The sequence below is a fragment of the Falco rusticolus genome, chromosome Z, assembly GCF_015220075.1.
Source record: "Falco rusticolus isolate bFalRus1 chromosome Z, bFalRus1.pri, whole genome shotgun sequence".
NCBI lineage: Eukaryota > Metazoa > Chordata > Aves > Falconiformes > Falconidae > Falco > Falco rusticolus.
In genome coordinates this window covers 14,316,943-14,333,294 of record NC_051210.1, presented here as the reverse complement: position 1 = coordinate 14,333,294, position 16,352 = coordinate 14,316,943, and the positions used below count along the sequence as shown (strand labels likewise).

At 40.7% G+C, this 16,352-nt stretch overlaps 1 protein-coding gene across 5 annotated transcripts in view; it reads left to right on the top strand.

The window, feature by feature from the left end:
• MOB3B (MOB kinase activator 3B) overlaps window positions 1-16,352 on the top strand; it is a 107,617-nt gene that overhangs the window by 74,187 nt on the left and 17,078 nt on the right. For 4 of the 5 annotated variants that reach the window (XM_037373942.1, XM_037373938.1, XM_037373940.1 and 1 more), the window contains 2 exons: window positions 8,237-8,439; window positions 12,733-12,850. In XM_037373942.1, coding sequence (XP_037229839.1) covers window positions 8,237-8,439; window positions 12,733-12,816 — 287 coding nt within the window. In that variant the 3' untranslated portion in view covers window positions 12,817-12,850. The remainder of the gene's footprint in view (window positions 1-8,236; window positions 8,440-12,732; window positions 12,851-16,352) is intronic. The other variant, XM_037373943.1, reaches the window with a different exon arrangement.

The following is a 16,352-nucleotide window of genomic DNA, read 5'->3' as shown; positions in this document are numbered from 1 at the left end:
ACAGAAGAGGTGGAAACTAGCTAGCACCTGTGCTGCTGTGTGCCTTCTCTTTAAGGCTGCTTAAGGATAATTGCTGTGCCAAAACCACATCCACACATCCTCCTGCTTTACAGAGAGGAAATGTTAAGTGTCCAGATAAATAAAGCTGCCAGCTCTCAGTCAGGTTTTACACACAAGTTCTATCTGCTCTTCAGTGTCTTAGCTTTCAGGCTTTGTTAGTTACAGTGAGACCATATACATGCCTGTAAACTTAAAAGATGATTGATGTTATACACCAGTTTTTAAGACCCAAAGAAGAGTTTGTGCAGTTGAAACTGTTACAATGTAGAAATATTCTTTATATAATATTTAAAAGGTCTGTTGATAAGATGGTGTTGCTCAAGAATAGTGGGGCCTCGGTGTTTCTTCTAAAGGTGGTGTTTGAGGCTGTCAAAAATCATTGATATTCCAAGATTTGGTGGGTGGGAATTGGGTGATAGATGCTAAGTTATGGAATGATCTAGAGTACATTAAACCTGTAAAAGATCTGTTAAAGAAAAAATTTTACTTAAGTGAAATCAGGGAGGCGCCCTGATTCTCAGGCAAGTTTGATAATACAGCAAATTGACTTACCTTTGGCAAGTTATGTTTTAAAATACTCCTTTCATTTGTTCTGTTTGAAAACTTTTAATCCTGTAGTGCATTTGATTTTTATTGACTTATTTTCTTTCAAAATTTTTATTAGTAGATGAATCTTGCAAAAGTAGTTGGTTAAGGTCAAATTAATGCAACTTTTGAAAGTGTTTCTGTAATTGTCCTTGCTAGTGACATTAAAATAATATGTTGCCTATCTTCCTGATGCTTTAAAATAAAAGGATACTCTTGCTCATTGATTTCCCAGACTCATTTTAAATGAAATTATTGGTGAAGCTTTCTTTGATTTCCAGGTACCTAATGCAGCCCTAGGCATCTGAAGAGACAGATCTTACCTATTCATGACATATTGGAAGGAGTGTTTAAAAGATAGTAGCTCGTTTGCATGGGTAATCATAGGTTTTGAGTGCCGTGTAAATCCAGGCTTTGTTGGCGTGTACTTTAATAGTAAAGGTAGTCTTACAGGGGCATATGCAGCCAATACAAATCCACTTTATGTGACATTAGTTCATGTTTTGGAATTACACAGGATCCAAAACCTGTCAGTCAATGATAGCTTTTAAAAAGTGTGAGCATGTGTGGGTGTGTTTGCATGAGTGGATCTGTGTGGGTATGTCTGCATGCTTGCTGACATAACCTGAAATCCCTTGGAGCTGCTGCCATCTGTGAGCCTGATGTCCTGTGCACACTGCATCTTATTCCAGAAGGATTTGAAATAGGTTTCCTTTTATAAGATGAATATGCTACTGCAAGATGCAGGAGCACTTCCAGGAGCAGGACTTTACTCACTGGGCTACAGTCATGCTATGTCTTTTGCTGCTTTCTGACATTGCAAGTCTCTTTCTTTCAGCACAGTGGCCTCAAGATGGCATGAAGAGTGCAGTTGCCTGGATTCATAATTTTTCTGTTGATAAACATACTTTCCCGCAAAACAGGAGGAAGAGATTTGAGTGTCCTTAGCTCTGGAAATACCACCAAAAAAAATGAGTGATATATAAAAGACAAACAACGTTACCTTGTCTGGCTCTGCTCTGAAATGAAATCAGTCACTGCTGCCTTTGGTATTGAACCTGACTGCAACCAGTGTGTACCAGGCATGTGCTGAGCACTCCCCAGAGGAAAGCTGGATATCCTGTCTAGTGTTTGAACATCACTTAGTGTTTACATGGTAGGGAGAGACCGACCTCTTCCAGTAAGGCAGTTCTGAGAAAACAAGGCAAGCAAAACTTCAGGTATCAGGGGAAGTCCACAGTTGTGCAAGGGCATGAATTGGCAGTTCAGGTTGCAATTATTGAAGAGTCAATCTGGCTTAGCTCTCTGATATTTGAGAGTACTTAAATGTGCTGGGAGGGTGTTGCTTGGCTTTTTGTCTTCAGCTGGTGGGTTCATTCAATTCTCAACCCTTTAACAGTTATAAAAACAGAACAGTGAAAAGCATCCGTTGTGTTACCCCCAGACCCAATGTTATAAAAGCAAAAACAATCTAACAGGTAAAAGCAGATTTGAAAGCCCTGACTTATCTTGCTTGTCAGCGTGCAGAATTCTCTCCCAGGACACTGAACTTTATTCCAGTCTGTGTGGGTTTAAATCAGGATTAATTCAGGCAAAGTCAGAGACCAGGGTTTTGTTCTTGGGTATTTTCATTCTTAGTTTTCTGGATCAGAACTTCAGGTTTTCCACTAAATTTCCCTTGCATACTACTACATAATTGTCTTTCCCTATCTCATTAAAAAGCTACATTTTATTGGAGGGAAAAATAACTTATTTAAAACTTATTAATCCCCTCTTGAAGGAACTATCAATATGCACTGGAGGTACTCTCATACACATAAAATATTCCTAAGTCAGCACAGATATCAAAGGGTCAGAAAATGACTTGCATTAGGAGACACACGGGCTGTAATCTGAGGTGTTAGAACTGCCTGAATGTTTCTTCTAGGCTCACTGAAAATGAATTTAGCACAGTAATCCTCTGAAGAACAAGTATTTCTTTTGTGCTATTAACCTTTAAACTGTAGTTGCTTGTTAATGTCATGCCATGAGTTTTGGTAGATGTAAGGCCTCTGTTTTTCAGTTAACTGCTGGAACGTTTGTTTCTTGGGGACAGTAGGCTGTTTTGTCGGGTTCTGAGTGCATCTCCAAGACCATGCTGCTTGCTGCTTCAGATAATGTTTCATACTGCTGCATCCTGCTGCATCAGCAAGCCCAAGAGGGGCCTTTAGAACACCTTTTTTTCTTCCAGTGTCTCTGTGAAATTAATGGGGAACCAGAATGTTTGTTTCCTGAAGATGTCAGATGTTAGTAACAAAAATAAAAGCCATGCTGGTCAGTGATGCACTTAGCCCAGAAAGCTGAAACCATGTCAGTATGCAGAAATTGTCAGGCCACAGTAAGTATTGTAGGAATAAAACTATTAACATACCTCTGCCAAGTGGGGAGGAAAGTTTTTCTATTGATATCTTGACCAGGCTTCAGTGTTCTTACATTCACTCATTGGATTAATAAACTCTCTTTTGCCATCCTGAGCTGTTATACGGCCAAATGGCTGCTATACTTTCCGTCCTAGGAAAGGCTGCATTTTTTTCATCTGTAGTATAGTTTCTGGTAAGGCAAGGAGAACTTTAGATTATTCTAGTGGATCTCAAGCCTATTTTAGACTATATATATATTAATGCTGTATAAAGTTTTCAAAATGCAATGCTCCAATAAATCTCATTTTGTTACTATAGTGAAGATGCATGCTTCAGGGCAGATGAGTTACACGGTCACACAACGATGACTCTACAGCTTTTTATGGCATTCAGTGTTCTCATCGCCTTGAAGACCTACGGATCTATTCTAATGGGTTCATCAGCCTGATCATTGTCTGGCGTGAAATTAGCCTTGCTTGGTATAGGCAGCTAGAGTGTTCTGCTCTCTGGCCTTGCTGTGTTTCTCTTCTGTTCATCTGCAGCAGCAGATGCAGAAGTAATAAATTGACAGGGTGGAGATCAGATTGTAGTCAGGAAAAGCCATTGTAAATTTGCTTAAAATCCAAGGGATCTGGCTTATGTAGTGTAAGGGTTTAGGTCCCTCTGTCTGATTTCAGGGACAGTCATTTCAGGTGCTTTGCATACTTAGTTGTTTTACAGTATTTGCATTATAAGACACCTCTTCTGGCAGTGAAATTGCTAATTAAAGGGCATAATTTAGTGCCATCACCCATTTCATGATATACAGCAGCAGGGAGAGCTGTTGTGGATGTTCAAGTAGCAGAAAGCCTCAAACAGTTTTCTGATTTGCACCCTGTTCCATTTAGAGTTCTCTTCAGGACAGCATATGAGTACCTTTGTTGAAGCTCTGACAGTACACCTGCCTGCTGATTTATTTACCAAGAGTAACACTGTTAGAGGCAGTCCTGCTTAAAAAGAGAAAAGGACACCATTTTGCTTAGAAAGCCATATAGTCTCAACAGTGTTTTCCTTTCTTCTGCTGTCTCTGAGGTATAGGTACATGGAGGATATAGATACCTGGTAGTCTAGTTTATCCCTAATATTTTGCAGCTGTCTATTTATGTGAGGAACAAAGTCAGCAAAACTGACATTGTTTTCATTGGCTTTTGAGACAGACACTTCCTTGACTAACACACAGATAACATTTAACATCTGCTTGGATCGGAATAGGTGTTTTTGCAGCAAAGCTTCCAGGAATAGCTAAGGGCACCTTTTGCAAATTTTTGTACTTGGAGCAGGCATAGGAGAAGGAAAATACAGAAAGAGGAGAGAAGGAGGGTTTGGTTCAGGTGCCTTCTCCAAATTGTTTCTGGTCATACTGTTCTCTTGCTCTTTATTATAAAACTGGGAAAAAAATCTTAACTTTACCATGTTGGCATGGTTTTAATCTGTGTTTGCAATAGTATAGTGTCAATCCTTTTGCCAATGGAGAAGGGAGTCTCTTTTTTTTCCTACATGTCTATTTTTTAAAAAAGAATGCATTATAACTGTGGCCTGTAAAAGGATTTTCAAACATACAGCAAAATTTCTGTGCATGATTGCAAAGGGCTTACCATCTTCCCTTGAGTAAAGTGAGACTTTACACAAATACAGAAAGTCAAAAACGCTCATGTCTGGCATCACAGAAGATTTAACTGTGCAGTAATTTTCATTGCATGTTACAAGTGGGAATGTGAGCCAGTCCGGAACCCCATGTAACATTACAGGCAAAATGTCTGGGTTGTTCATTCTCATTCCTCAGCATAGACTTTCTGGGACCATATACTTTTTGACTTTTGCCTAGAAATAATGAATCAGGCAACAGAGACAAACTGTATCATGACTTTTCTTTTGTTTCCTCTCTAATCTGTGCAATTGACCTACTTCAGGGGAGGTAATGATACGTATGGAATAAAGAAGATTCAAGATTGTCATATATCAAATGAGACAGACTTTTGCCTCTTGTGTTTATCTCAGACCTTTAGTTACCCTCCTTCATCCCCACCTAATGTAGTTTCTTTAACTTTTGGTCTCTCTGTATTATCTTTTCAGCAAGCAAGTAGCAAGTAGCAGCTAACTCAAAAATTTCAGAGTCATCCTTGTATTTATTTGCCTTTCAATAACCATAACACAGCAATTTAATTTGGTGTTTAAAACAGTCATCTTTCTTCCTGGAATTTTTTTTCACTGTTAAAATAATCTGAAGTTTAAATAAATACTTGGATTGTTGGTGGGTTTATTTTTTGGGTTTGTTTTTGGGTTTTTTTCTTTCTCTTCCTCTCCATTTTTAACTACAGAGTTCCAGGAAAGGAATTATTAAACCTGGACTCTATGTTAAATGAAGGCTTGGATGGGGAGAGGGCAGAGGCTACTGTGGCTGAGCTGAAGGACAGAGGAACAGACTCTTTTAACAAGTTAGGGATCTAAATGTAAGCTAACCCATTTCCAAGAGCTACTCATAATGATTATGTCCTGTGGTTGATTTATTTATAACTATAGCAGTTGCTGTGGGAACAAAACATTAGGCCAAATTCTGACCTCAGAATATAAATCTAGAATGGTTTCACTCTGATTTTTTTATATTTTGATGGCATTACTTTGGATTCATTCTACTGTAACTGAGATCAAAATCTGTCCTGTTGTGTTAGGGTTTTTTTTTCCTTCGAGACTGCATTTCTACAGTCCTTTTAATCTAATTTTGAAGACAAAGAGCAGCAGAGTGTATGTTTAAACTAGTGCTGTGGCCACCTTGTATGCTCATGTGTATCTTGAGGTAGATCAGACTTTGAGTCTGGTGACCCTGTGTACTCCAGGGACAGACCGGCTGGCAGGCTCCCCATGGCTGAGGAGTCTAGCTCCCTGTACAGCTACCAGTTGCTTTCAGTGGTACAAGGAGGCACTTTTTAACTATTTAGGACACTGTGTCAGTTTGTAAACCAATTTTGCAGGAAGGGGAGAGAAGTCAGAGAGCCATTACGGATTCTGTTATACCCAGGTGATAAACCTGTGATAGTATCAATGTTTCACTGGTATATAAGAGTAAATGAAACAGAGAGACCTCTGCAAAATTGGAGTTCTGCAACAGCATACGAAGCTACACAGCCTGTCTGAAAATGTAATGCATGTGAGGAACAGTGTGAACACTACAAGTTTGTTATGCACCTTAGGCTGTTCACCAGCTCCTCCCCGCCCCCCCACCCCACCCCACCCCACCCCACCCCACCCCTTCTTCCGTGTTTTATTTACGTGCCCTCAAATTGACTGCCTAACACAACTGAAAAGCTGTCAGATGAAAGTCCTCACAGCAGAAACAGTGCTTACAGCCTTTAAACTTACTGCCTGTAACTGTTAATTGGGAATAGGGGCTGCAGAGAAGTTAAAAGGATTTGTTGGCCTGGTTTATTCAGATTGTTTTAGTCAGTTAATACAGAAGTATCAGTTTCTTCATTACAGTAACTTTCTTCAGTAACAATCATATGTCAGCCCATGGAAGATGAAACTAATTATTCTCCATTTTGAGACATGCCTGTTGTGGATAAGAAGATATAGTGCCTCCAAGAATTCATCTCTCAGTTCAGTGAAACAGCTTGCAGTGACAAGTGCCAGCTATTCCCCTTCCCCTTTTTTTAAGACTTAACATTTTCTTGGGTATATTTTTAAAATTCTGATTTGGGTAGCTTTATGAAAAGATAAAGCAGGCTGCTGCTGTAATCATTCCTGAATTTAGCCATGCTCTGATGGCTGAAATGTGATCCCCCTGGTTAATAAAAAACTGTCTGGGGTTTCTGTTACGTTTTTTTTGATTGGTCATATTTATTTTGCCCTTGGAAATGACAGCAATGTTTTTTTTATAATCTAGGTGTTTGTCTAATTGCATGGAGTTTTGATTCAAATATTGCCAAGACATCTGTATGTATTATCATTTCCATAGTTTAGCAATGTCTTAATTCATGGCTTGAGCATTTAGGCCCCCTCTCTGTGACCTCAGAAATTAGCTTTAGCGTTGAGATGAATGGATGTGACAACCAAAAGCAAACATTTCTTAAGGAGATGAAGTAGTTGTGCTCTGATAGATGTGGCTGTTTCTCTGGTCCCTGGTTTATGTGTCAGGAGGAAGAGGGGTTGCACCACATCTTTAAACTATTTGAAATTATATCAAAAGGATTTGCTTCCAGTGGACCCAGTACAGGCCAAAAAAACCAAAGACACTTTCCCACATTATCTGCACCTCAGCAATGGCAAATGTAGAGGCAATTCAGGACACTTCTGCAGCTGAGGTACTTCCTCGTTGCCATGCTAACAGACACCATGTTCGCATCTGCGATGGATATACCCTGGTACCTCCTTGGCCAGGGAGTCCATGTCATCATGTCAGAGGCCTGTTCACAGAAGGAGATGAACCTTCAGCTTTTTGGAGCAGCTCAGTGGTATGCAATGCTGTGCAAGACCAATCTTCAATGAAGGGGAACTGGTGCCCCAATGTGGATGCCTGGCTGTTTACTTGCAAATGTTGCTTTTGCTGCTGCTTTGGAGTCTCCAGCTGTGAAGTGGTGTAACTTCTAAGGATTTTGGAAGAGCTGTTTTCATGTGTGTTTGAAAATTTTTCTCTTAAAAGAGCAATCATATTGGTGCACATAACTGGGAAGAAGGTGAAAGCAAAGCTGTCTGTCCATCAGTCAGTTATTTAAAATTCATTATGAAATTTGGTGCTGTGAAATTGCACTGTTGAATAAGATGAGTAATGAGAGTGTCACTTCCAGGACAAGCTCTGTATGTATCAGTATGGGGAACAGCCATCTCAGGTTGTAAAGCCATTGATGTTAATGGTACAGCATGCACTGCAGTGAAAATCACATTTCTGAACATTACAATACTGGATGTTCCTCTTAAATTGTTCAGTAAAAAAGGACCAGTACCTGTCAGTCTTGATCCATTAAAGTTGTTGCTCAAGTATTTGGTTATCTTTGGCACTAGTGGTCAGATAAATGTATGCATTAAGTGATCTTCTGAATTGGAAAGAGGCCTAAGAAGTTATAACTTGGTTTGCAGTTATAAACTCACACTTTGCTCCAAAGCTGTAGTCTTGGAGGATGACAGGATAGTTATGACAACCCTGCCTTCTCTATTCACAGGTGTTCCCTTTCCAAAGAACTTTCTTCAGATCTGCAAGAAGATACTCTGCCGGCTTTTTCGAGTGTTTGTTCACGTATACATCCATCACTTTGACCGTATCATCCTCATGGGAGCAGAGGCTCACGTCAATACCTGTTACAAGCATTTTTATTACTTTGTGACAGAGCTGAACCTCATAGACCGCAAAGAACTAGAGCCTTTGGTAAGTGTGGGGTCTAAGGGAAATCTCTAGGAAATTTTCATCCTCTCATCACTGAGCCTTTCCCACATGTGTTGCAGTGGGTTTCATCTAGGAATAACATTCACGGTTGAACGAAGGCAATTTAAAGGGGTGAACCCTTGCCTCTGTCCATAGACCCATTCCATCTGCTGCAGTATTTGTGACATGTTCAGAAGGCTCAGTAGAAAAAGAAAAGTGCAGTGTATTTTTTAGAGAAAAAAAAAAAGGTGGGAAATACTGCCATTTGAAAACAAGTTCATTTATCTTCTGCTTCTTCCTGTACTATATATTTTATGTATAGTTTTATTCTGGTTTTTATTGGTCAGTAACAGCGCGGTACTCATAGCAGTCACATGAATGCATGTGAAGGGAACAGTGGTCTACATAAAAGTGAATTTTTATGTTTTTTTAATCTTTAAGTGGGTGTTTGCGAAGGTATTGAGTGTGTTAGACCCAGAGCACACTCTGGATTTAAGTGAGACAGATGAGGTGAGACAGAGGTTCGGACAATTAACAGTGTAACAAAACCAGACACTTCCTTTCCGACTGCAATAGATCAAAATTATATTGTTTCCAAAAGTAAGGCTCCAGAAATGGAAACACTTTTGCTGTTGCTTGCAAATGCAAGTGAAAGTGTAAGCAAAGAAGGAAAAGTAAAGCACAATTCAGAAGGCAGTTTATGTACAGTCCTCCCCTGTGGGCATTTAGCCAACTTTAAAAGGGATCAGAGCAACATTCCTCCATGGGTCAGAGTTTGGAAAGCATTGCTGTACGGCTTGTTGATGAAGTGTTAGAACCACTGGGATTTTTTTTGTCTCCACAGAATTACAGAACAGCTGAGGCTGGCTGGCACCTATGGATATCGTGTAGGCCAAACCTCTGCTCAAAGCAGTGTCACCTAGAGAGGGCTGCCCAGGACCGTGTCAAGTTTTCAGTTGTTCCACATAAAGGCACATTGCAAGGAAGTGTGTAGCACAGTTGGTAGAAACACTTCTGAAAGCATGGCAAAATGTTGTTTGCCTGTATTTCTGTAGGAATGGGAGCTGTTGCTCATGTGCACGTATGTGCACATACTTCATGTACACATATATGCTTATGTTAATTGAAGGAGAGCCTGTAAGGCAAGTCAAAAGTGAATGGTCTTGTTTCAAGCAGTTCCAGGCCTGCTGAAAGACACTGCGTATGGCACGTATTGATAACTTGCTATGTATCTATGATTTGTTTCAAAATAGCAGAACTTAATATAACATCTAAATGTGTTCTAAGGGATAGAAGGAGGCCCTGCAAAAAAGAACTGCCAGACTAGTGATCCTAGGTTAGCTGTAGCTGTTAAATGCTGAAGATGTGTGACAAGCAAGGTACAAGGCAGGACATCTCAGAGGTAAGAAGAGAGGCGATCTTAAGGCCATTACGAGATCTTGCTTGCTTTGGAACACAGAGAGCACAAAAATTATTTAATGCTGCAGTTTGTGGTTAGCAGTATTCCTGCACTAAGCAGACAGATGAAGGATTGGGGCCAGAGTGGTGCAAGAGGTGGCTGAAGTCCAGCAGCAGAGCAAACTAGGAGTGTGCTCCAACTGGTGTGTGCTTTCCCCTTGCATTCCAGCATTCTCTCCCTTCACAAAATTATCCTTAGGATCATCATGTGATGCAGTATTATTAACTTTGCTGGTATACAGAGTCTCCTCTGTATTTCACCTGCACTGGGAAGACATCATGTGAGCAAACTGACAAAGCTCTACCTGCTTCCATCATCCTGCCCCTGACTTGAGTGGGTATCAGCAGTATGGAAATGCAGAAAGAAAATATCTGTCTGTGTTTTTGTCTTCAGCTGGGCAGAGAGAACGAAAGGAGTTGCCAAACAAAAGCAGACATTACAAATAATCTTGAATTTTAATGTGTTAGTTGAGAACAATCTGTGCCCTGCCAGGTTCACCATGGCAGAAAATGAACCCACATTATCTCCCATAATTAGAAAATGGGCCAAGAGCTGATTAAATAAACAGACTGCTTTAATAAACAGGAAGGCAACTGATTTATCAATATAACTTCAAGAAAGGAATTGAGTCAGGCAGTAGGTGAGTAGTAATATTAGCCTGCAGGATTTATGCTTTTTGTTTATAATAGCTTTTGTCAGCCTTTTGCAACCCAGCACAGCAGTAACAAAATCAAATGAAGCGAATGAGTCAAACAGGGTTCCCCCTCCCTTCTGGGAGTTGCATAACTTGTCCTTTCTGCAACCAAAGGGGGAGCTATAGTTTAAGATGCTGCGTATCTTTTTCCCATCTCCATCACTATGTTAGCTTGACAGATCCCTCAGTCTTTCATAGATCTGTTTTATATGGGGACAGAAAAGGAAGCTGGCACAGTCACTAACACTGCAGGTGGTCCTGAGAGGAAAAAAACCCACATGTCCAATTGGTTAATTTGAGGGAAAAGAAGTCTGAAAGCATATCTCCCCTTTCCTGCAGCTAACAGACAGACAAGGCAGTCTGCACCATAAGAGCTTTCAGAAGACCATTAAGGCACACCTCCATGCAGAGGCTATCAGAAAATAAACTAAGGTTTGAATTTTAAGATGTGGAATCTGCTTTGTACTGTCTCCCTGTATGACCAGCTTTATTTTCCACTGGCAGTAGTTCACCTTAATTCACTTCTTAGTCTCTTTCCATAGCCAAAACTGTCTAGTGCAGTGGTGCCTATCCCACCCTCAGCCTATGTAGGTGTCCACTTGTGTAGCATGCTTTAAGCACTTCATCTAAATGTGCTTTTTAGTAAGAATCTTAATGCAGATGCCTCAGCACATTAACTTAGTGTTCAAACAGCAGCCCAGCTACAGCGAGTAATGCCCCTCTGCTTCCTTTCTGTGATACCTTTTCTCTAACAACAGATTTTATAGTATGTAGGTCTGAAGAAATATGCTAGAGTGCTTTACAAGCACATCATAAGCAAAATAGTCTTGCTTTGGGGAGTTTTACTTGATTTATCACCATTTAACAAAACTTCTACAGATCTGGTTATTGAGGAAAATGAGATAAAAAAAACACTTGATGAAGAAACACCTTTCTTCCCTAGGCTCTAATTCAGTAAAAAAGTTCTCTTCCCTCCTCCCAGGTCTCAACTCACCTTGGTTCTGCTACATGTTACATTCAGCTATTCCTAATCCCTTTGTTGAGGTGAGGGCCAATGAGGGAGACCAGGGATGTGTCTACTGCTTCTTGCTCTTACTTGTTTTCCTCCACTCCAGCATGGGTTTACTGTGGGATACAGTCTTTCATGGTGTCCCTGCTCTGGTGAGGGTTGCCCATGACCCGCAGTCCCTTCAGGAGTGTGCCTGCGCTGGCACAGGGCACTTCCTTCTGAGAGTACATCTCTAACCACATCCCCAGCAGTGCCACCAGCCATGTGTCCTCTCCTCTAAGTGGTTGCTGCTTTCTTAAATATCTGTGAGCAGAGGCACCGTGTGCTTCTCTAGCTGAAGCTTTAGCACATGGTAAGTTATTTGCAGTGTTTCAGTGGCAGCTGGAAGTAGCTGTGACTGGCACAGGGAATTCATGCTCTCCTGCCACAATGTCACCCCATACCCACTGCTACCAAAACCTGCCAGTTACACCCAGTCCAAAACATCCTCTGCAAAGTAAGTCATATGCAATCTGTTGGTTGAAGCCTTGCTTTCTGTTTCCAGTTTTGTTATGGGTTTCTTGCCTCTCTCTGGTAGTAGCTTTCTGCATGACTTTTCCCATGTGGAATATAAGAATATTTAGCATCTCACAGAAGTATTGTGAGCCTGAATTTAACAGTTTTTGCAAACTACTCTGATGCCATGAAATAAGAGTTGTAATAAGAGTAGAGCTTGCTCCTGGTTCAATTTCCTACCTTCAGCAGCAAGCTGAATCCTTGACACACACAAAAGGAGTGGGAAGACCACAACTTCCCGTGTTCCATAACTCAGTGTTCACTTTTTTGCTTTGCTGTTGTTTAGGAGTTGCACTGCTGAAAATGGGAAGTGTGTAAGCACCATGCTGTCATGCTTCCTAGCTCTGTAGACTTCACTTGAATCTAGCAGTCTGTTAGTCTGGGCTCCAAACTACAGATCCAGACCCTTGTTCCCCTTTTTTTCCAGAGTAGATTGACTGTCTTCAGAACTGCTTCATAGAACTCTCTGTTAACCCACTTGTGAAAGGTGTAACTCTTCGTGGTTAAGATGTAACTTGAAAGCTGGTTTTCATATATTTTGCTGGGACAGGTCACTCACCAGCTTTTTCTGCTTTTAAGGAATGCAACCTGCTGTATGCAAGGCAACACAATCTCTTCCAAATAGCTGATTTCTTTAGCTCAACACAGCATAAATCATCATAAATGTGATTTGAAGATTTAAAGTACTCAAAGAAAGGTGAGTACTTTCTCTGATATGTATCACATTCCATTACTCCCATCTTAGAAAAAAAAAGGCTAACTAGCAGTAATAAAATACTGCTACATATAGAGCAAGTGCTCCCTAAAGGAATCTATCATTTGAAAGTGTCTTCTAGCAGTATGGCAGCATCAGGTCACAGAAGTTTCTCTGGCATAAATAACAGTTTCAAAGAGCATTCCTCACTGTGAGGGCATGGGGTGTCTTTTTTAGCAGTAGCTGGTGACCACCTTCAGATGCTTGGTTTGGCTTGATGATTGCAGAGCCTGTTTACTGCTACAGTCAAAGTTTGGCTGGAACAGGCACAGGTCCTGTCATGAAACCTGAGGATCAGGGCAGCTACAGCAACATGACCTCTAGTAAGGGTGGGAAGAAGAATAAAAAAAACCAGAAAAACCCCCAACTTTCTGAAAAGCCAGAAAGGTAATGCAAGAGGCATTAAACCACATGTTTTTGTTATATACCCACCCACCCATGCCCCGTGCCCCCTGCGAGAAGGTGCCTGTCAGAAAGATAAACACAAAGAATCCAGCAGCTAGCTACACTTCTCCTTCAGTCATGTAAGAGCCTTCTGATTCAGAGGCCATAGACATTTGTGACTAAATCTCAGCGCAGGGCATTTTGTCAGATAGCAGTTAGTTTGTGATGCAGCTAAGTCTGCTCCCAGCTTCTCAGCATTGACCTGTGTGTATTGCAGTATCTTGTTTTGATTTCCAAATCTGTGCTTTTTAATTTGCCTGATATTTCACTGTGCCTTGTGTTTGTCAGAGTTAAGTAAAAAAATAAAAACACCCCCCCCCCCCCCCCCCCAAAAAAAACCAACCTTAATCTAAAAATGTGGTGAGATTTTAGTGTTAAGTTTGGAGGTCTGAGCATGGTGCAGTTCACCTGAAGGAACAAGATTCCCAAGATGCATTTTTTTTTTTTTTAAAGTTGTGGGAGGTGTGGACCTGGCTCTTTTTCTTACTGTTGAGCATTACATATTAATGTAACCTTAAATTGTATCTCCAAAGAGGAGAGACAGGGGAAGAAAAAAAAAAAAAGACACTTGGTCTTTTTGCTGTGCAAATCTTTGCAAGGTCACAGAGGGCCCGAGAATGTGTGCAGGGCTTGTATATTCAATGTGTACTCTGAAACTCATGTTACAATAAAAAATCTAGGTGGCAAACTCAAGCATATTTCATCTTTCCATGGCTACCAAGTTGCAGAACTGTGGGCAGGTCAAGCACTCAAATCATGCCAATGAGCACTGGGAAGTAATGTGCCAGGATGACACTGCCAAATAGGAAGGAATGATACGTGTGGTTTGAGTACATTTGCTTCTCTCACAGTTATTAAGGAGTGTCAAATGCATGAATCTGTTTGCCAGAGATACCTGTATATGCCATTTTTTAATGGTGGGGTTTTTTTGGTTTTTTGGGGTTTTTTTTTTGTTTAATCAGTGTAGTGTCCTAGGTACCAAATGTAGTTACCAAAAAGTAACTTTTGTGCTCTTTCAGAAGTATCCAAAAATATATTGCAAACCAGCCAGATTCCCAGAAGATAACTTTGCAAACTGTTGATGGCATTAAAATTTCCCTCTGAGGACAGGGGTGAAAGACAGCAGAATATGACCATCAGCTTTGCTCGTTCTCCAGAAATCTTTCTTTTTATAAGTCACATCCTGTGAGAACTTTGACCTTTTTCTCAGAAGTCATTTTTTATAAACATTTGTTTATGCGAACAAAAAGAATAATTACAGTTGAATGAAGAAAATAGAGAAGGATATTATTCACTGTACTGTTCTAGTAACTGTTAAAATGCTGATTTCATTTAGATGTAGTGACATTTGGTCATGGTAGGAAGTGGACAGCAAAGTGGTGGCAGTCAGTGTAGCTGAGCGCATAAAAAAGGTGATGCTGGTAACTGCCTCCATGAGGATGGAGATCGTCTGCAGGCTACGCAAAGGCAGCAAGGTTTTCTTGCTTTATTCTCCATGATTCTCAGTGTAAATGGTTCCATTGGCTTTATGGCATGATTGGTTTCTGATAACATTTTCATGCAATATGTGGAGCTGCTTAGAAGTAACCATCTATGTTGTTAGATTTGTCTTTCTGAAGTGAACTTTTAGTGCTTGTCCAGGCAGTCTACAAAGTAAGGAGGTGCATGCTTAATACATTAACCTAATCATTAAACTTTGTTCAGTTTGGAGGTTTTTTTCTTTTTCCCTGCTCTTTTTCCCCCTAGGAAGCAGTATTATATGTTATTTGCAAAAACCTGCTATGGTCTGGGTGACAGAAGATTTCAAAGTTAAGCACGTTCAGGAAATTACACATTGAGGTTAGTGTAATGACCATAACTCTGCCATCCTATATTTTAAGATTCAGAGCTACATTAATGCCCTGATGACACTTACATGAATCTGAGACACTTTCTTTTCAGTCAGTGAAATTACTCCAGATCTTTTCATAAAATTCAGAGAGCAATCTAGCCCCACAGTCACAGGTGGCATGTTCATGTGCTGTTTTTCCACCAACATTATTGTTACGCAATACGCTGCTTTGTGAGCTGCTGCAGAATGCTTTGTACCCAATGGTTATATTAACTGACAGGTTTGTAGGCACATTTAGCAGAACAATCAAAACTACAAGGGGAAGAGTTATTTTTGTACTTACAGCCAGGTTGTCAGCAGTGCTGACATATGTGTGACGTTGTTTGTCAAAAGATAATGTTTCCATCTCTAGGCTTTTCAGCCAGGATCTTCCATAACCTATTAAAAAAAAAAATCACTTAAGATATAGTTCCACAATCATTTTAAGCCAAGAAGAACGCAGACTGAAACAGGAAATGATGATCCTGCCCTTCCTATAACTACTAACTGGATAATCCTTTCCTCCTTCCTTGTGTTGGAGCTAGCCTTTATGTTACCATAGTCAGATCCAGGGATGGATCAGCTGAGCACCAGTTCAGCCAAAACTGATGAGTTTCATGTAATCATAGAATCATAAAATGGTTTGTGTTGGAGGAGGCTGTCTACTAAACAGCACTGGTCCCAGTACAGACCCCTGAGGGACACCGCCCATCACTGATCTCCACCTGGACATTGAGCTGTTGACTACTACCCTGTAGATACAACCATCCAGCCAATTCCTTATCCACTGAACAGTCCAGCCATCAAATCCATCCTTCCAATTTTGAGAGAAGGATATTGTGGGTGATCATGTCAAAGGCCTTACGAAAGTCCAGATGGATGACATCTGTAGCTCTTCCCTTGACTATTAATGCAGTCACTCCATCATAGAAGGCCACCGGGTTGGTTAGGCAGCACTTGCCGGTGGTGGAGCCATGTTGGCCGTCTCGAATCACCCCCATGTGCCTTAGCATGGCTTCTAGGAGAATCTGTTCCATGACCTTCCCAGGCACAGAGGTGAAGCTGACAGGCCAGTAGTTCCCTGGGTCATCCTTTTTACCCTTTTTAAAAATCTGTGCAACATTTCTCTTT